This window comes from Ursus arctos, unplaced genomic scaffold, assembly GCF_023065955.2.
Source record: "Ursus arctos isolate Adak ecotype North America unplaced genomic scaffold, UrsArc2.0 scaffold_11, whole genome shotgun sequence".
NCBI classification, from domain to species: Eukaryota; Metazoa; Chordata; class Mammalia; order Carnivora; family Ursidae; genus Ursus; species Ursus arctos.
The window spans coordinates 46218728-46239815 of record NW_026622775.1 but is presented as its reverse complement, the minus strand read 5'-3'; the positions used below and the strand labels follow the sequence as shown (position 1 = coordinate 46239815).

At 37.2% G+C, this 21088-nt stretch overlaps 2 protein-coding genes and 1 long non-coding RNA gene across 5 annotated transcripts in view; 1 reads left to right on the top strand and 2 right to left on the bottom strand.

Moving 5' to 3' along the window:
- LOC113255805 (uncharacterized) overlaps positions 1 to 7583 on the bottom strand; it is a 31032-nt gene extending 23449 nt beyond the window's left edge. Inside the window, exons 1-2 of one of the 2 annotated variants that reach the window (XR_008958658.1) lie at positions 7388 to 7583; positions 3656 to 3936 (exon numbers count right to left, since the gene is read on the bottom strand). This is a non-coding gene — a long non-coding RNA (uncharacterized LOC113255805). The remainder of the gene's footprint in view (positions 1 to 3655; positions 3937 to 7387) is intronic. The other variant, XR_003316447.4, reaches the window with a different exon arrangement.
- A 30-nt stretch (positions 7584 to 7613) lies between these two features.
- Positions 7614 to 20188, top strand: PPID (peptidylprolyl isomerase D). Of its 2 annotated transcripts, XM_026499562.4 has the most exons (10): positions 7614 to 7832; positions 9083 to 9223; positions 10995 to 11101; positions 13015 to 13203; positions 14097 to 14219; positions 14335 to 14441; positions 16384 to 16525; positions 18796 to 18882; positions 18975 to 19017; positions 19802 to 20188. In XM_026499562.4, exons 1-10 carry the CDS (start codon positions 7748 to 7750, stop codon positions 19888 to 19890), a joined length of 1113 nt encoding a protein of 370 aa, XP_026355347.1. In that variant the 5' UTR covers positions 7614 to 7747; the 3' UTR covers positions 19891 to 20188. The 2 variants fall into 2 exon arrangements, with proteins under 2 accessions (XP_026355347.1, XP_044240334.1); XM_044384399.3 differs by having other exon boundaries at positions 18975 to 20071.
- The window catches only part of ETFDH (electron transfer flavoprotein dehydrogenase), a 33027-nt gene continuing 30827 nt past the window's right edge, over positions 18889 to 21088 (bottom strand). The window contains exon 13 of the mRNA XM_026499561.4: positions 18889 to 20974. Coding sequence (XP_026355346.1) covers positions 20811 to 20974 — 164 coding nt within the window. The 3' untranslated portion in view covers positions 18889 to 20810. The remainder of the gene's footprint in view (positions 20975 to 21088) is intronic.

Genomic DNA, 21088 nt, shown 5'->3' with positions numbered 1-21088 from the left:
TCAGATATTCTGCTATTAATATCTTGTTCTCCCCCATACTTTGGTAATAATACTTTCTCTGGTTTTTAATTTCTTAGACATGAACAGTTTTTAGGCTATGCTATATATATAATATTAACAGGTATCCCTCTAGACTCTAATCTCCCAGTCTGGTGAAGTATTTTCCAGAATGTAAGTCTGGTGAAGTATTTTCCAGAATGTAAGAAGACTTAAATCATATGGCATCTTGCCTATGAAACTGTTAGAGATTTCCAAAGCCGGATATCCCAGTTTTTTCCCAATGTGTTGAATCTACCTCTATATATGTATATGTATATTACATATACATATACTGTAATGATCTGTCTCTTTTAGCAAACAGGGAACTCATTAAAAACATCAACTCTATTTTTCATCTTTATAATTATGCGCCAGGCCTGGCAAGTATTAGGTACACATTAATGTTTGCTGAATAAAGATCAGTTTTTTTTCCAGTAGATGTTACACTTCTAATGAAAGTACTTCAGCAAATGTTATCACTTGATTACATTTGAGTATTTTAGTAACTATAAAAGTAAATCAAATATATAGAGTTATCTATCATGTCTCAAAAATCTGAATACAGAGGAATTCTGTTTTTCTCGATCAAATTCCAATTTCATGTGTAATAAATACCTGTGATCTAAATTCCCCATTTTAAGCTTAAAAGATTCATGTTGTTGTTGTTGTTTTTTAAATAACTGAGTGCACAGCCTTCTTCCAACAGCTTGACCCAATGATCACTTTTAGGGGAATATTCAAGAAACATCTGAATCTGTTGGCTATTTTTTTTCTCAAAAGCAACAAGTCACCTCATTAATGATAAAAACAAAATTGTTACTGGCAGATGTTCCCAAACATCTAGATAGACAATAGGGAAATGCTTTTTCTGACCTAAGAGGGTATGTTTTGTGGTCTGAGCTAGAAGCAAGCATACTCTGACAGTTTGGCCCAGAGGCACATTCTTTAGCCTCTCTCAGCCAGTTTCTTCCTCTGTGAAATGGGATCCAAACACCGGCCTCACGGTTTTTCTAGCCAAGGTTGTCTGTTTTTGGATGATGCTTTGTAGTACAGATTTCTGGGGCTCCCAACAGACTTCAAGAATCCAAATAGATCTGTTGCAAATTGACAAAAGTCCGAACCCCCTCTAAAAGGTTTCTCCTTCACAAGGTGAGCTATTCTTTCTGTGGGCAAAAATACCACCTCATTTCTTTGCTGCCCACTGGTCTAGTAGCCAGGGCACTTAAATTTTTATTCTTCAATCAGCAGTATAGAAATCCTTCATTTCACATCGTCAGCAGTGATCTCAATGATGCAGCTACAATGGGGAGACTGTTAAAATCTTAGCTGGTAACAAGTGAAAGTCAGCAGGAATTGCATTAGGAACATAATAACCATTAAGTCTTATGGCCTAACTGAATATATCCATCCTTCAAATCTGAATTCTGGAAATCTGTACACCTAGGTAAACAGCACCACTCTGGCCGCCTGTAAAAATGACTTAATGATACGTTCTTTTGCATGTTTGTTTTGAGGGTCAATATAAGAAAAGACCCAGGGGAGTAGTACATTCTGTGTTTTTGGTATTATCAGGAACACCATCCATCATGTTAATGTTCCTCTTATAAATTAGGGGAGAACCTAGAGATGGCAGACCCATTAATTACTATTTCATTTAATAAGCTTGAAAGCTCCTGAACAGGAGGGAGGTGGCTTTGAGAGACATCATTTGAAAGACAGGAGGGAGAATAGACAAATTGTGACAATGAATGTTACTAAGTACCTACTGCATGCCAGATGCCTTAAATATTTCTAGCCTTCGGTACCTCTAAAAAAAATAAAGAAAGGGTATGTAATTTGAGTGTGGGGATTTGTAGATGAGAGTTCAGTTTGAACACAGCAACTTTGGTGGGACAGGATATAGGAAAGAGGACTCAAAAACTTCCATGTGCCAACTCATCTTTTTAGAGAACTTCAAACTATCACCACCAGTAATCAGTACTTATCTAGAATGGCTGACATTGACATTAGGATACAGAAGATAAGTTATAAGATATGTAAAAGCATCTGGCATACAGTACATATTCAGTAATGTTACTTTTCTCACAAATCATTCTTCCAGAGGTACTGGATCTCACCGTGGAAAAAAATTCTTTTTCCAAAGACATTTATATGTCTACAGGAATTCTGTATTGTACTTACTATTTTCAGAAAGTTTAAAGACATTAAAAATAATATTGGTTATTGGGAATAAATGTCTATATTATGAATTTAAGACTTTAATAAACCCAAATTATTCCATTAGAGATATAATGACATTGATTAATGTCTCAGCAATGCCCCCAAAGACCTCCGTGTCACCAAATTCAGTGGGTGTTTATCAGTTCTCTTTTACTTAACCTTCCAGGTATACATACCAGTCAACCCATTTTTCACTCCATCCATCCTTCTATGTCATATCCCATGTCCAATCTATTACTTGGAACTGTTGATTTTATATCCCCTCCCCATATGCCTTTCTCATCCAACCATTTTTATCCATCCTTACTATCATTACTTTAGTACAAGTTAGATTCATGTCACATCACTAGTAACTGGCTCACTGCTCTCCTCACCTCCATTATGGCTCCCTTTGATTTTGTTCTCCATGCTAGAGCCAAAGTAGTCTTTTAAAAATGCAAATCTTTTGAAGTTAACCCTACAAAAATTCCTACATTGGCTTATTAAACAGGTCACAAAAGTCTCTGTCAATCAATAGGACCTAACAGACCCTCTCTATATAAACTCTTCTACTTCATGTAATTCCTCTGTCGGAGTCACCAGGATTTATACCTGCACATCTTCTATTAGCTTCTTTTGCTTTCCATCTCTGCCTCTAATTAGGGAAATTCATAGAGATGCCGGTAGGTTGGCACCAACTCTCTAACCTCCATGCAAAGTGATTAGGAGGAAGTTTTATTATTGTTTTCATTTTCTGTGGAAAAATGTTTCTTCTCACGTCACAGTCTATAGATACAGAATACCTTTCAGAAGGCATAGAAGCCTAATCCGTTTTAGGATGCCAGATCAAAGCCAAGTTACGTAAGGACAAAAACAAGTCCAGTGTTAATGCCATGAGGAGCTCAAGGATCCTTTATATGCCATGATGTTTCTTACACGATATCTAAACCTTATATGTTTAAAGATAGATTGTCAGGTTCTATCTTTCTAGTACATAGGGAAGTGGCTTTGGAATAAGATGAGGCAACTTTCTTAACGTCTCCAGCACTTACCTATCTGCTAAAGTAAATAGGAAAATAAGATTACTGCTGACACAGAGTTACTTTGAGAATTAACATGAAGTAAGTAAAGCACTTAGCAGAGAGTCTGGCACATATCAATGACCAATATGACCTAGTTATTATTATTTTTGTTTATGATAGTCACAAAATCCATTTTAAGGAAGTCTTTAGATTAATGTAAATTTTTTTCTTTGGAGGAAGGGAATACTAAGGATTTGAACTAATAGTTCTGTTGGTTCAAATCATTGTATCATTGATTTTCTTCTATCAGATAAATACACATTTCACAACTGAAAAGTTAAAATTAATCTTATTATTACTCTTCAGGAAAGGAATACACACAAACCCTCTCTTACCTGGTGTTGTTGTAAACTAATAATCAATATCCTTTTTTGATCAAATCACTTCCAGCTCCTGGAAGAAGATTCTTATCATTTTGGGAGCTCTCAAGCACAAAGTTGACGGCACTATTTCTGTTTGTGTGATGATTTCTGTTGGTGGCAGAGACTCTACTGTCCCCTGGTGGTATCTCGTGTCCTCGATTGGTTCAATGTTCTAGCTCAGAAAAATTATAATTCTTCTTAGTCATGAATTTTAGCAGGCAGGCAGAACTTGAGAGTTGCTTTCCCGTTCTGACCTGGAAGAATAGGGATTCTTAGGTAGGCCTCTCTCCTACACATTAGTATCTCAACACAGATGCTTCCTCTAGGAGCAGAATCATTTTGTCTCCTTAAAGAGTTACACGTTAGCCTCTTGGAGTTTCAATTTTACGGTCAGAGTCTGACTCAACAGACAGGATCCTGAAACTTTCTCCCCTAACTCTGGTGTCCTTTCTGACTTCCTACCTGTGATGAAGGGGTTGGGTGTTATTTCAAACTTGTCTGGGTCCTGTTAGGATCTCAACGATCCACCATCTATGCCCGTATGAAGGTATGAACTCAGATGTGTGAGACACAAGTTTTTTCTATTACTCACCTTAAGTTCAATTTTGAATTGCCTATTGCAAAGGGTTGGTAATGCCATAATTTTGCCAATTTCTGGTATCTCACTTTTATCCTCTTGGGATTGGATCTAAACTTGATAATGTCTTAATATGGCAGCAGCAAGTTTTGGATTTAGGAAGCTCTGGTTCTCAAAGTTATCTGTCTACATAAGCATCCATGAGAAACTAGACATCCTACCTCAGTCATCAGTTCTCCAGGCCTCTACTGAGTTCAGATTTCCCTTCTGCAAACTCCCTTGAAGTATGGAGACCATCTTTCCTCTTCTCTGGTACACTTGGGAATACAGGGATATTGTTTTGCTCCCACTCCAAGTTAGGGCATAGGAAATCTTTGGGAGTCTGTCTAGTTCCCATCTACCTACTCACACCATTAAGCCATATTCTCTCTGGGTCCTGCTGCCTTCCTGAAGCTGTATTCGGGAATCCAGGCACACTGTTCCCTCTACTCTCAGATCTCATAAACCCATCTATGGAGGTTTGCTGACTTCCCAGGGATGTGACTGTCCAGAGACTTCTCATCTCTGGGATAGTGGAAATCTACCCTGCAATTGCTTCCCCTCCTACTCTCCTCTCTGTACCATCTGTAACCCCCTCATTCTCCAGTGTAGGAGATGGGTTTGTTTGAGTTTGACTATTATTTTTTTTGCCAGTGGAAAGCCATGATCTTACAAAAAATGTTTTGCCCAAATCTCTTGCTATGCCAGGAGTCTTTCTTGTTCCTGTAAAGCCAAGCCTTTTGCAACTCCAAAGCCAGGAAAAGACTCTTTTCTTCCCTGTTTTCTTTGCTGTCACATGTTTCTCCTTAAAGCAATGAGCACAGAATGCCTACCTGCTTGTTTGGGTGGAATAATGAGCAAAAAGACTGAGAGAGGATACTGGGTGGGGGATGCAATCTGTTAATATTATCCCTCCAAACTTATGGGAAAAAGACAAAAAAAGCAATAATGAAAATAGTGGTAACAGAGCTCTTAGAGCAAATATTCATCCCTCCATCCAGATGAAATTGTGTCCTTAGCCCTAAGACATAGTGCATGCTCCTTAGTCTTTCTTTCTACACATAGGCAAGAAGACTTCAGAACTCAGAAGACCTGTATTAAGTAAGCAGACTGACAATGGGATAGGTTGTCTTCTAGGAGGATTTATCTTTTCACTAGAGATCAGTACTGGAGTGGGTTTGAAAGGTATGATTCTGTTATTCAAGTTTGTTCTAGGAATATGACAGTTTGTAAAAAGCTGTTATGTTACTGTGAAAAATCTAGACACAGTGAGAGTAACATTTAGTCTTTTACACCCAGAAACCTATATAACAGGAAGAATCACGTTATGTTTTCTGAGAATGCAGAAGCATCCTCAAAGGATCTTTGCAGTTTTAACTTTCATTTTGAAATACATTGATACTAGTAATATTTTAAAAATAGTTAGGTAGGATTTTAAAATAGGTAGGATGTCTAGTTAAAATTATTAGCTATGATTAATAATTGCTTATACTTGTTGAGTACTTACTATGTTTCTGATATTAAAACATCTAAATAATTCTTCACCTAATCCTCATAAGGCACCTGGCTGGCTCAGTCAGTGCAGCATGCAATGCTTCATCTTGGGGCCATGAGTTTAAGTCCCACACAGAGCATAGAGTTTACTTAAAAAAAAAAAAAAAATTAAACAGACAAACAAACTTAAGAGATACATATCATTATCCTAATTTACAGATGAGGAAACTGAGGCACAGAAAGGCCAAGTAACTTGTCCAAAGTCACAAATTAATATCCATTAGTGAATGAATCTGAACCCCAGAAGTGTGATGGCACAAAAGCGCTTAACCATGTTACCTAGTTATCACAATGATATTCCTAATGATAAAAATGGTTAGGAGGTTATGGCGTAAAAGTGACAATTCTTGGAATAATATACTAGAGGCTAATTTTAAGCTGGTAGAGCAGAATAAAACTTTACATGTGATTTTATCATTTGATATTTGACAAAGTGTAAATTACCAGTTTGCAGCATGGAAATGAGACCGGATTAGTGAGTGATTTGTTTTGATTCATATTCACCAAAGAACACAGAGGTTATGTGCTGAGCTGACCTACATCCTCAGGGAACCATAATGAATAAACACTAGGGAATTCAAGGACATTAACTCATAAGGAATTAACATTTTACAATAATTTTAATGTGCTGGAATTTGAAAGGATCAGCATGAAGTGCCCATAATCTTCTCAAATTACACATAAATAGACATGGAAGTGAAATTTCTTATTAACAGTCTTATAAAAATTCTGAGGCCATTAACATTCTGTATAACTCATTCATTCATTCAAAAACATTTACTGAGCACCTATGGGGCGTCTGTGTGGTGCGGTTGGTTATGGGGGACTCTTGGTTTTGGTTCAGGTCATGATCTTAGGGTGCTGAAATCCAGCAAACCGCCCCCAGACCCCCACCCCAGCTCAGCAAGAAGTCTGCTTAAGACTCTCTCTTCCTCTTCCTTTCCCCCTCCCCCAACCCCGCACTCTCTAAAAATAAATAAATATTTTAAAAACCCCATTTACTGAGCACCTACTATGTGCTGGACACTGTTAAAGTGCTCTGAATAGAGCAATGAACAAAACCAAGTTCTTGTCCTCATGAAGTGTAATTCTAATGGGAGGAGACAGATGTAATAAATGAATAAACAATCTGAATATTACCAAGTGCTAAAGAACATAGCACTTCTCTCCAAAATTAGGTTTTATCAAGAGGTGAGTCTATGTTCATATAAATAGGTAAAATGTTTACACAAATTCCTGTAAGGGAAAAGTGGACTATAACACAGTTTTATCAGGAAACAAAACTGTGCTCTTTTCCAGACGTTCAGCTTCAGAGCCTTTGCCTAACCTCTCTTTATCACTTATACTGTTAAGAGCAACTTGTAACAAAATGGCAGCAATAACACGATCACTATGGATCACCTACCACCTGGTTGTGTTACGCACTGTGCTAAGCAATTTGCGTCTTTAATCCCCAAAACGACCCTCCAAACAAGGCATTTTAATTCCTATTTTCCAGACAAGCAAATTGTGTTGTCAGAGAAGCAGTCACACACCCGTTAGTGGCAGACCTGAGGCTGGAATGCAGAGGCCTGTCTCCAAAGCTCTTCTATACTATCACGGTAGGAAAAGCGATGAAACACACGCAAAAAGAATAAAAAGGATTGGCCCTGCAACTTCAGTACACGAGAAGAGAGGGAGGAGAGAAAGCAAGCTACGGAGAAGCGGTACGGGTTTGAGCATGCGGAGACGGCGCCGGGAGGCGGTGCCGGAAGTCGGGGCGTGGCTTCCGGACCTCACGCCGGAAGTGGCTCGTCAGCGCCGCCGACAGATCTCGGTGGAGAAGCTTTCGAGTTGAGTTGCTGGTCGTCCACGAGGTTCTCTGAGTTCACTTCCAAGCGCGTCTGCAGTTCGAAATGTCGCACCCATCCCCGCAAATTAAGCCCTCCAACCCCAGTAACCCCAGAGTCTTCTTTGATGTGGACATCGGAGGGGAGCGAGGTGAGCGGAGTCTGATACTTGCCGAATGGCCTAAGGAAGCTAGGCTTCCCGGGGTTCGGAGGATTCCGAGGGTGGTGTGAGGTTCGGGCCAGGGGCTGCTCTGTGGTGCCGCGGGGAGGGCTGCCCAGACTGGACTGCTGGAACAAATCCAGGCTTCCAAGGCTGGGTCGAGCCAGCGCCCTTGTACCAATGCCATCGGTCGTGCGGAAGTTTCTGGAAATTTTTGGTTTGGGGATTGTGGCGGTCTTTACGTTTGCCTCCTCTCATTTTGTTGTACCTCCTCGCCACCTTGCACTATCAGACAGGCATAAAGTAAGATTATGTTTCCAGTGGGACATTCAGAAAACTGATATGCGTTTGTTGGGTTCCAGTCACGCCTCGTCTTATGCCACGCGAGATACATCAGCAGTTCCCAGATTGTTTGTAAATTACAGCGACTTCTGCTTGTTGATTTTTCTTATTACCAGTTTGTAACTTAGAGGTCCCCTCCGATTGGCGAATGTTTTCTCTGTCTTGGCATTGGGGAAAATGAGCTCGGTGTAGCAATGTGGTTGCCTAGGCTACGTCAGCACTTCGGGAGGTCCTCTAAGGTCTTGTGAATTAGCATATTGTTTTGTAACTGAAATACTTTTGTTCTAGAACAGGTTAGAATGGTTAGGTAGGTTGTGTGAATGCATGTACAAACGGACACATCAGGATTCAGGGACCCCGTGGCTGATTGTGGATACACACGTGTATTTATATACACATTTATTTTGCTTTGAAATTAGTGCGAGGTTTATTTTTACTTGCCTTAGGAGTTGTCTAAAATGGGAACTTTTTCATCTTTTGCTTCAGCGGCTGCACGAGGGAGGTTCCATAGAGCACAAAGGCTATAGCTATACTTAAAACTCAGCCAACCAGACCACTCAAAGAATATTTAATTTTCTCCTATTGGTTACTTGGTGGTTGGAATTTCTGAGTACAAGTAAAAGAAATTACTCAGAATTTAAAACCATTTGGTGTCCCTTATATGGTGCCAATCTGCCGGCTCTGTATTTATGATCCTTTGTTAAGATATAGAAAAATAATTGTTTCAAATTCATCTAGATACATGACAACTAACAGTAGACTATTTTGAATATTAGAAAAATGACCAAAAAAACAGAACTTGGTATCTCAGTCACTATACTTTTACCAACCATCCTTTTATCATTTGCTTATTTGGTTGCTTGTTTTGCATACTGACATGTTTTCATTTTTTCTTTTAGTTGGTCGAATTGTTTTAGAATTGTTCGCAGATATTGTACCCAAAACTGCAGAAAATTTTCGTGCGTTGTGTACAGGAGAAAAGGGCATTGGACCCACCACTGGGAAACTTCTCCATTTCAAAGGATGCCCTTTCCATCGAAGTATGTGTAAATTTTTTAATTTGATACTTATAAATAATTCTGTTCTGTAGCAATTAGAGAAGAAAATACTAAGTAAAAAGAAGTAAAGAGTGGAAGTTAAAAATTACTATTAGTTTCAGGAGAATGCTCTGACATCTGAGGCAGTAGCTCAATTTCATAAAGGTGGGGCTGTTAATAGTGGTGTTATGAGAGGGTACTAAGGTTTACTTATAGAGAAATGGACTACCTAGCTTCACCAGTGCCCTAGCTCTTCACTCCATTGGGATTAGCTTGAGAAAAAAGGGTGTGCCGTGATAAAGAAGCAGACTTTAGTTTGCCTGGTGGCAAAAAAGTTATACCTACAACTTGGGCAGGACTGCTTGAGAAGGCTGTAGCTGATTTAAGGATTCAGTGTCTTGTTGTGATATTAATTAAAAATGACATTTCACAATGCTTATCACATTTTGTAATCATACCTTTGTTTAGTGATTATTTGATGCTTCCCCTGATAGACTGTAGGTTCCATGAATTCAGGAACTATATCTTTTCACCATCTTTTCCTTGGCATGTGTAGTATAGTTACTGAGTGGGTATTCAATAAATATTTGTTTAATGAATAAATAAGTTAAAGGATAATCATGAGTAGTTAGTTTATTAAAAGAAACTTGATTAAGAAAAAACTAACATTGATTTAAAAATGTTTAAACTGTTGATTTACATTCATGTTTAATAAAATCCTAAAATATACTAATAGAGCATAGTAGTTAGAAAAGAGTTGACATAGCAGGCCTGAGACCGCTCCCCTTGAAAAGGTTTGCTTGCAGCATGGCCATTAGCTGAAGTTTAGGAACTTGGCACTTCAACCATTCCCTGAATCATAAAGATAGTTTACTGTGCCTGGATTATTTGTACAAACACTTTGATTTATGCTGAACACCTACTTTCCTTTTCAGAGTCTGGAATTTCAGTACGTGCTAGGTAGAGAGTAACTGCGTGATCCACCCTGATAAAAAACCATGGGCTTACCTGGCAACAACATTGTACATACGTTGCAGCACTTTTTTTTTTTCCCTTGGTGCTCTCTGACCTTTCATGGGAGGGAGAGAGTATAAGGGAGCACATGGATTTCTTTTCAGACTCAGTATTTTCCTTTATCGAATTTCTATGTATCCTTACTTTATTGCTGTAATTCAACCAAATGCTGAGTCGTGTGAATCCTAGGAAATTTCTGAACATGAGGATGGTCTGGGGAACCTTTCACACCAAGTCATAATGCTTGCTGAAGTACTCCCATTGTGGTATAACAAATCTGCTGGGAATAATTGGTCTTACCTAGTAGACATCAATGAGTAACACATGTCTAGTAACACATGTCTAGCCATATGCACAATGAAAAACAGTTGCTGTGCTTAAGGAATTAACGTTTCTTGGAAGAGACAGATCATTGTGACATGCGTTATAAACGTTATAAAGTGGAAGTAGAGTCAAGATACTGTGGGAGAAAAATTATGAGATCCAATTTTGAGGTCTCAGTGACAGTTATACAGGGGAAGTACCATTTGAACTAATTTTTGGAGTATTAGTGAGTGATCAGTCAATAAAAGTAGTTTGGACCCGGGCTAAGAAAAGCCTTTTAAGAGTTTGGAGTTACGGGGATGGGTGGAGAAAGATAGGAGAGTGATATGACTAGAGTCATGTTTTAGGAAATTTCTTTTTTACTACATGTTTATTAGTTAACATTGCTGTAGTCATCCATATTTTAGTTTCTAATAGCTATTTTCCTTTTTTGTAGTTATTAAGAAATTTATGATTCAGGGTGGAGACTTTTCAAATCAAAATGGGACAGGTGGAGAAAGTATTTACGGTGAAAAATTTGAAGATGAAAATTTCTATTATAAGGTAAAGTAGACAAAAGTGAATGTTAATATTGCTAATAATAAAGGTTGTTATATGTCCGGGATATTGGTTGGATTGAAACACCAATAAATGTCTCAAGTGTGTGTAGATTCTCCTTTTCTTGTAAAAGATACCATATTTGTAAAGATGCTCTGTAACATACAAAAATTTCATCCACCAATTTTATTTGGCGAAAATAGGATGGTTATGTCCGTGTGGTCCAGGTTTACGTACTTCAGTAAAGACAATGAGTTTTAAGAGTGGCCACTATATAGCAAAATTGTTTCCAGGAAAAATGTTCTCATTATCAGAAGGATGGTAACTTGTGCATTTCTATGCTTGAATTTGAAGAGCAACAAAACCATCGCTAATATCCAGGATGTCAGGGGATTTGCAAAGTAGCGGATATGGTTAATGTCCAAGCTCCTAACGGACATTAGTGGTGCCCGTGCCTTCTTATCTTCATTGTCCCAAGATGTAATCGGGTATATTGCATCATTCAAGTTGTAAGAATGGACATGTAAGTACAAAAGTAAAGTAATAATCTTTGGAAATGAGGAATATGAGCAAGGTAATTAGGACAATTTGAAAAGAAAATGTCATCAGTCTTTTAAGCAGTATTTATTGCCTGCAACTATTACGTATTTAGTACTGCCACTGGCACCGAGGAGTTTATAAAAATGAACAGCCTTGATAACAAGGAATTTATGATCTTACAGAAGACAAGATTAAAACACATGGGACAACTGGAGAATAATATAATAATGTGCAAATAAATGCTAAATTGATTGAGACTTTATGTATGTATTATAGGAGAAAGGTATGATTTCTATATTCCAAATTATTAGGGAAGGCATTGAAAAGAAATGGCTACTTAAGCTGGACCTTGCAGGACGGCCAAGTCTTGGTTAGGCAGGAACTAAAATAAAACATAGATTACAGTTTGAATGAGGGATATAAGTAAGTAAAGACAAAGGCAATACGAGGCTGAAAAAGTTAATATTCTATTTGATATTGTGGGAAAAGTGCCAAACTTGGAAAAGAAAAAGGAAAGCTACCTCTGAAGGTTGAAAACTAAGATTATGTGATTGTTTTTATCAAAAGAAAGGGGGTTCTATTGAAAGGACACATAGTTTTTGCCTTCTGCAAACTTGGTAGCCCTGAAAGCTGAATTTTTTGGGTTGCAGGGGTAAAAGGCATTTTCAGTGGGAAGACTAACATAAGCATACCGTGAATGGCCCAACAAAGAATAATTTAGAAAGCCTAAGGATAAAGTGGGAAGATGAAGAACTGGTTTCACAGCACCTTTGAACAGGTTGATGCCAAGTAGAAATTTGATTTCAAGATGTATGCAGCAGTTTCTTTAGGTCATTCTCTGAAGAATGGTTCTCTGAAGATTCACCTGGGATGAAAGCCATGTTTGGATTCCTTTGAGATTAGGAAAGTACCTAAGGAATGTCCTGTCTAAATTGAATATCCAATCACTGTTCCCAGTTTATTGATGTGTAAAGGAAGAATCATAGCATAGGCCCATAAAAATGGGAAGACTATTGAGTTCGTCTCAGAAAAGAGAACATTCATTATAAAAAAGGAGGAAGTATAATCATTAAATTTCCTTAATGCAGCATCTTCATCTTAAAGTTGAGATATAAGCGTGTTCTCAAAATGGCCAATTTAGAAATCTAAATTGTTACTGTTATTTTATTTGGCTTCATAAGCTTTTTTTAAAGTCTAAAAACTGATTAAGTACCCCATGTTTGTGAATTAAAGGTTGCAATTTATACAAAGTAACACTACATTGTTTGCTCTAAATGATATTCCAGCCTGCCCTAGTTTTATGTGAATGGTCAGTAAAAGAACAGTTCAGACTAGGACCTCTAACCTTGGTTTTCTTTTACTGATTTGTATTTCTGCAGCATGATCAGGAAGGTTTATTGAGCATGGCAAATGCGGGCTGCAATACAAATGGTTCTCAGTTCTTTATCACAACAGTCCCGACTCCTCACTTGGATGGGAAACATGTGGTATTTGGCCAAGTAATTAAAGGAATGGGTGTGGCAAGGATACTGGAAAATGTAGAAGTGAAAGGTGACAAACCTGTCAAAGTAAGTAAAAAGTTACAGTGAAATATCTTAATTACTGTCTTTAAGAGATGTTAAGTAAAAAGATCAGATGATTATTAGCTGGGAAAATGTTAGGATGACTTTTGGCTTAGAAGCCTGGACCTGCCACTTTTCTTGAAACTTTTCTACAGTGGGAAAGGTAAGATTAGGGTAGTTTAAAAGGAGATTTTTATTATTTCCACTTCAATTTTGGTGATTTTTTTTTTTTGTGGGTTTCTTAACTCTTCTGTACCTGCAAAACTTTGAATCAGTGTGTACGCTAGTACATAGTAGGAAGAGGACAAGAAACCAAGAGTCCTGTTGAGACTCTGCTGTTTATTGGTGGTTTGGCCTTGATCTTGTTATTTAAATATTCTGGGCATGTTTCCTCCTCTTATATAAATTACTTTAGGGATTAGACTAGATTATGTAACTCTAAAGAGCCTTGTGTTCTCAATGTCCGTGAAATCACAGTGGCCACAATACTACCTAACCTAATGGACAGGGCTATGAGTGGGAATTGGAAACTGAAATACCTGCAGGAGGTAGGCTGTCACCGTTGTATGAAAGAAACAGTAGTGGAATTGAAAGGACATGCCTCACCTAAAGGAAATTACATAGAGAATGATAATATTGTCAACATATTCTTTGTATACTGAGCTGCTGAATAGCAGTAAAACACTTCCCTAAAATAGTGATGTGGTATTACTTGGAATGTATATAAAGGGCATTATTGTAATTAGAGCAGGTAGATGAGACTTTGTCAGTCCGGCATTTGAGAAGTGACTTCGACAGTGTTGCACATGACTTATAGCTGTATAACTTTTAAACCCAGATTTGTTTTTAATCTCATTAATATGGTAGAAGACCTCTACAATTTAGGGTTATTTTTACAGTTGTGCGTTATTGCAGAATGCGGAGAATTGAAGGAAGGGGATGATTGGGGCATATTCCCAAAAGCTGGCTCTGGTGACAGTCATCCAGATTTCCCTGAGGACGCAGATATAGATTTAAAAGATGTGAGTACTTTCAGATTAGTCAAATTTTAATTATTAAAAATAGTACTAAAATTTTGAAATATTCATATTAACATTAATTACTAAAATGCAACATATTTGTATTTTTTTTATACAGGTAAATAAAATTTTACTAATAACAGAAGATGTAAAAAATATTGGAAATACTTTTTTCAAATCCCAGAACTGGGAGATGGCCATTAAAAAATATACAAAAGTTTTAAGGTAATAAAATATTTTTAATAAATTAATTCTGAGAGCTTGTAAATGGAATTATAAACTGAAATTTAGAATCGTTTGTTACCTTTTTGGCAAAATTACTTTGTAGAATAATAGCCAGGTATGTTGAAATAGTTGCATTTCTTTTGTTTCCTCCAGCTTATTTTGAAAAATTTCAAAATACAGGAAAGTTGAAAGAATAGTATATGAATATACCTGTACCTTTACCTCTTTTTGCTAATTTTTAACTCTTGCTGTAGTTGTTTTTGTAGAATCATTTTGAAAGGAGGTTATAGATACCATGACACTTTATCCCTAAATAGTTGAGCAGGTAATTCCTAAGAAACTAAAACATGCTTCTACATAACCTTGATACAATTGAGACACCCTGAAAATAACATTGATTCAGTAATATCATCTAATATGTAATCCATATTCAAATTTCCACAGTTATTTCAATTTTCTTTTTTTAGTCCAGAGTCCATTGTATCATTTGGTTTTATGTCTCTAGTTTCTTATCTTTAGTAGTCCCTACCCTACATTAGGTTTTTTTAGTCATTTGTATCTTGCGGACTCTTAAGTCAGTTGTCTTACTGAATACCATCTGTATTTATTTGATTACTTCCTCAAGATTAGTTTGAGGTTAAATATTTTGGCAAGAGGACTTAAATCAGTGGTGGTGAATATTTCCTATGATACCACATCCTGAAGGCCCATGTCAGTTTGGCTTATTTTGAGTTCTGGCACTTGGTTAAAGTGGTATCAGCCAGATGCTTGTGTCATAAAGCTACCTTTTCTCTTTTGTAAATAAGTACTTTGTGAGATGATCCTGTGAGATTGTGTGAATATCCAGTTCGTAATCTTTCTTTCATCCAGTGGGTTTTAGCATCATTGAAGATCCTTCCCTGAATCAATTACTATGCTGGTCGCAAAACTGATGTTCTAATTTTATGATTCATTCTACAGTTATCTTGCATTCTAATGTTTAAAAGAGCCTCCTCCCTCTTCCCACCCCTTTTTAGTATCATTATATACTTGTGGATTTTTTTTTCAGTTCAACCCGTAATTATATTATCATTCTTCTTGATGTTCAAAGGGTTCCAGATTTGTCCAGCGGAAGCCTCCTTTCCTGTATCCTGTGGACATGTTCCTATTAGTCTGAGCACTTGCTTGCTTTCTGGCACAAGGTGTTTCAGGTTCATCTTTTACTGAACCTTGTTTCCAGATCTGGTATTAGCAGTTTCTCCAAGGAGCCCTGGTTCTTTTTATTGGGGGATAGATTTTAGGAACCAGATTCTGAGGGCCAGGTATGCCCATTGTTTCTGGTCCCTTTTCCATGGACAGAGCCAGGGACCGTATTCAAATACAGTTCAAAATCAACACTACAAGGTTCTAATTCCATTCCCTCTCCCACAGTGGCAACCTTGGCCCAAACATACTTACGTTGGAAAGTACATAATGGAGACCTGAGCTTTACAAATTGGGAAGTGTTAGTAGTGCATAATTATCTTTAGATTTGGGGAATGCTGTTAAATTGGTTTCTTTGAACGCTTCGGGAATAAAGTTGAAACAAATGAAAATCAATCTTCTAAAGGAGAATGATTGTGATCATTAAGAATATTAATATTAGGGATGCCTCCGTGGCTCAGTCAGTTAAGCATTTGCCTTTGGCTCAGGTTATGATCCAGAAGTCCTGGGATCAAGCCCCCAAGTCAGGCTCCTGGGTTGGAAGGAAGCCTGTTTCTCCCTCTTTGCCTGCTGTTCCCCCCCGCCAGTGCTCTTTCTGTCAAATAAATAAAATCTTAAAAAAAAAAAAAGAATATTAGTATTAGCATTTGATGAGCTTTTTATATCAGAAATGACATAACACTTTCCGACATCACTGAAGGAACAGAGTAAGTTGTATGTGGCATTCATTATATGCTACCTTTATTAATGTATTCTCTAGATATGTGGAAGGTTCAAAGGCTGTTATTGAGCAAGCAGATAGATCGAAGCTGCAACCTATAGCTTTAAGCTGTGTGCTGAATATTGGTGCTTGTAAACTGAAGATGTCAGATTGGCAGGGAGCAGTCGACAGTTGTTTGGAGGTAAGTCTCTTTGACGTCAGACTTTTTGAAGGAGTGAGATTATGATTTATCAACTTGAACAAAAGGAATTTTAAGTATAGTAATAGATTTTATTACAGAGGACCAAATGAAACTTGATGAAATATAATTTAAAAGTCACTTTATCTCTAACTATTTTGGACCTTCAGTTCTTCCTGTTAATCCATTTATTTTGCTGATAACATTATGTTTCTTAATATCTATGAAGATACTTTCCTTTTTTTCCTCAGAGCACATGTATCAGCTCATTTATTCATTGAATATATTGCGCATCTATTGTGTGCAAGGCATTGGAATATGGGTTGCAGAGCCAGTCAGACTTAGTGTTTTTGTTAGACTTCTGTCACTAACTTTGTGATCTTGGTTAAGTCCTAATTTTAGAGTCTTAACATCTTTTATTAAATGAAAATAATCCTTGCCTCATAGGATTGTTACAAAGATTACATAACATTTGTAAATCATTTAGCACAGTATTGGGCACATGTTAAGCACCTAGTAGAGATTAGGGGCTTTAATTAAAAGACTCCTACTCTTAAGGAACTTTTTATTTGGCTGAGGACAGAGTCTGTTTTAATTTAGGGTCATCAGGACTTGTACAGGGAGAATGGGTACTACTGGAACACACAAAGGTCACCTGTCTTTATGAGGACATCCAGGAATACTAACTGATAAAACTAAATAGGTGGCGGGGCGCCTGGGTGGCACAGCGGTTAAGCGTCTGCCTTCGGCTCAGGGTGTGATCCCGGCGTTATGGGATCGAGCCCCACATCAGGCTCCTCCGCTATGAGCCTGTTCTTCCTCTCCCACTCCCCCTGCTTGTGTTCCCTCTCTCGCTGGCTGTCTCTATCTCTGTCAAATAATAAAATAAAATCTTTAAAAAAAAAAAAAAACTAAATAGGTGGCAGCATTACTTCCTTAAAGAGAGCAATTATGACACTCTCCCTATTGCAGTTGAAAAATTTTCCAAACTTAACTATGTATTTAGAAAGGTCATCTGCAGTAATTTTTATGTATGTTGCACATTAAGCTATGCCCAGAGCAAGTAGAAATAAAATGAGATCTGGTGCACCTAGCTGGCTCAGTTGGTAGAGCGTGTGACTCTTGATCTTGAGGTTGTAAGTTCCAGCCCCTTGTTGGGTGTGAAGATTACTTAAAAAAAAGAAAAAAAGGAGAAAATGAGATCCTACTTTGGTAGGATAGGTAGAATAAGGGATAAGAATATATTTAGAAGGGAGCATACAACAGAGGGAAAAAACTTACTCCAGGAAAAAATGGGTCTTCACTCTAGATTTCTTTCTTTTTTTAAGTAGGCTCCACACCGGTGTGGGGCTCGAACTCATGACCCTGAGATCCAGAGTCACATGATCTCCTGATTAAACGAGCCACGTGCCCCAACTCTGGATTTCTTTTTGACCTTTGTGAGGCAGATAATACACCTTTTTCAGTAAAATCTTAGGATTGACCTTTAGAAGATGTGAAGTAAACAAAATGATTTCTAAAATGTTTATATTTCAAAAGAGAGACCTATTCAGCTTTACTTACACTCTTAAAAAAACCCGGTAGGTTTCAAGTAAAAGAGTGTAACAAAATTTTTTATTCATAACAGTTTTCTCTTATCATTTAGGGCCCAATCAGGAGATAGAAACTATATAGTAATTTTAAAAGAGAAAGTTTAATGTAAAAGAGTATGTAAAGAGGGGACTGGAATAATGAGGGAATGCCTAATAAAGAGAATTCTAAAGAATATGGGAAAACAGATTTTTATGTATCTGCTATATATATGATGCAGTCACTCCCCCTAGGCTAGGATGGGGACACCCCAAGGAAGAGGCACCTTTTGATAGCCCCTAGGCCGAGATCCAGACCTTATTGGGGAGGGGATGGCTGTGGCTTACTGGGTGGCAGAGAAGTTCACTGGCTACCATACTTATGGGACTCTGCTGTAGTGCTTGGGTGAGTTGCCTGCAGAGAGCTGCTGTGCGCTATATTGACCAAGCTCAATGCAGGAGCCTGCCAGCAGTGCGCTGGAACCTGGAAGAGAAATAGCTTTTTTCACCTGTGTCCCTTTAGCGCCCTCTACTGACAAAATGTACTGTGCCAGCTGGCAGAGTGAAAAATTTACAGGGTCCATCTAGCTCCATTATCACAGAGCAGTGAAGGGTTGATTTGGAGCTGACCAGCAATAAATTGAAATTTAGTACATATATTTAATCATATTTAGGTAAAAATATTAATTTTATAATTTTTTGTAGGCTCTTGAAATAGACCCATCCAGTACCAAAGCATTGTACCGTAAAGCTCAAGGATGGCAAGGATTAAAAGAATACGATCAAGCATTGGTAAAATTTTGTTCTACACTTTAATATTTTTAGACAACCACTTTCATAAATCATATATCTAATATTTCTTTAAATGTGTTTTTCAATTAAAGGCTGATCTTAAGAAAGCTCAGGAGATAGCACCAGAAGATAAAGGTAAGTGGGCAGTTTTTATGGTGAAAGTTCATTTTGTTCTGTTAAGAATTTATCTTTCTGAACCATTTATGAACCTTTGCCACTTAGATATTTATTTGTTCAACAGATACTACATAATGACTGTTACTGGCACTGATCAAGGTCCCTGCCCTCAAACAGAGCTTACATTCTAGTTCCTTTTCAGAATACTGATTTTCACATACCCAAATATTTTTCTGTCATATCATTTGAGATCTGGTTCCTATTATTGTAATTCTGGTTGAAAGCACAGCACTAAAAGATATAACATTTATGATGAATTTAACATCTCGGACCATTCCTTAAGCTGATTGAAGCCAAAATGCAAGTATTCTAGTTATTGGGTGTATATTTTAGGACAGCTTTGGAAAGTTGGGACAAAAATTAGTTTGTTTTTCAGATACACCTGCTACAAATAGTCCTACAAGAACTAGATATTAAAATATCTTAAGTCTCTCACTGGTAAAGTAAAACAGCGGAGGCACTTAATTGCCTCCTCTCAAGGGGAGAGAGAAGGCAAATTTACATAAAATTCAGTTAGACTTCTCTCAAATTGACAGTCTTTTAAAATTATGTTTCATGGTTTTTGTCAGTTTGTGTGATTGCTTTGTCAGTAAAATATTCTGTTAATTGAGCTCAGTTACTCTACAGAGAAGAGTTGTATCAACGGGGGGAATTAACTATCATATTTAAAACATGAGTTGTTGGGCATCCTAATTTTTTGGATGTTTTGAGAAATAACCCCTATTATGTATTTATTTTACAGCTATCCAGGCAGAATTGCTGAAAGTCAAACAAAAGATAAAGGCACAGAAAGATAAAGAGAAGGCAGCATATGCAAAAATGTTTGCCTAATAAGAAATTCAGTTTTACTCAAATATGCATTGATTGTTGTATAAAGGCAGTAAGAACATTTAAAGGTTTTTGTCTGTTATATATGATCCCTGATGTGTTTCCTTTGATACTTCAGTTTCCCATTGTTTACAGTTTAGGAATACCAAAAAGAGTTCACTCTTAATAAAACAGTGTTACAAAATACAGTGAAGTTTTTTTTTTTTAATGACTGTGTGCATTAATCACAAAGAATGTGGTGTCCAACCTGTTTCTAAATTCCTAAAGACACATCTTGTTGAATAAACAGATTAAAGCTTAAGTGTGTATACTGTTTCCCTCAGTTCTTTGATGTATTTCTCTGTGGTTGGTTTTTGCTGGTGTTTTATACTTAATGTACAATAGATATTCAGGGGTCGGCAAACTTTCTCCAAATGGCCAGACAGTAAATATTTTAGGCTTTGTGGACCGTTATCATCTGTCACAACTACTCACTTCTGCAGCTGTAGCCACAGACAGTATGTAAACCATTGGGCATCACTATTCTAGTAAAACTATTCATGAGAGAAGTGGTGGGCTGGATGTTAACCTCTGGTCTAGAATATACACTTATATTCGAAGTCTTGAATTTGACAAGTAGATCTACATTAAAGGCCAGTAGTGTATTTGCTATTGGTACTGAATCTGTGAAGAATTACAGAGGTAAGCAGATGCTACCTCATTTGTAAAGTTTTATGTAGGGAGAACTATTCATAATTTTTATGGGACAATTTTAGATGTAAGTATAAAATTTTTATTTCATTGGTCACTGATAATTTTATGAACATTCTGATCAGTAATATGCAGTAAGATATTTTGACACCTGTTGACTTACAAACATTTGAAGTTAGCTTGCCGTATGTTTTAAAGAAACAAATGTGCCTGCAAAAGAAGTCAGTTGCAGTTTACATTCCATTGTAAGCAGGTCCTCCACCACCTTCGGGTACCACCCAGTTAATATTCTGACTTGGATCTTTAATGTCACATGTTTTACAGTGCACGCAGTTCTGAGCATTAATCTGTAACCGAAATCCATCACCTTGTTCCAAAGGTACAAATTCATAAACTCCTGGAAGGAAAAAAAAAATAATATTGTGAAGTACCTATTTTAACTTTCAAAATTCAAAAGTAGAAAATGAAGTTCTGGAAACAGTAGCTACAGAAACCTTGAAGGTTTGTTTTG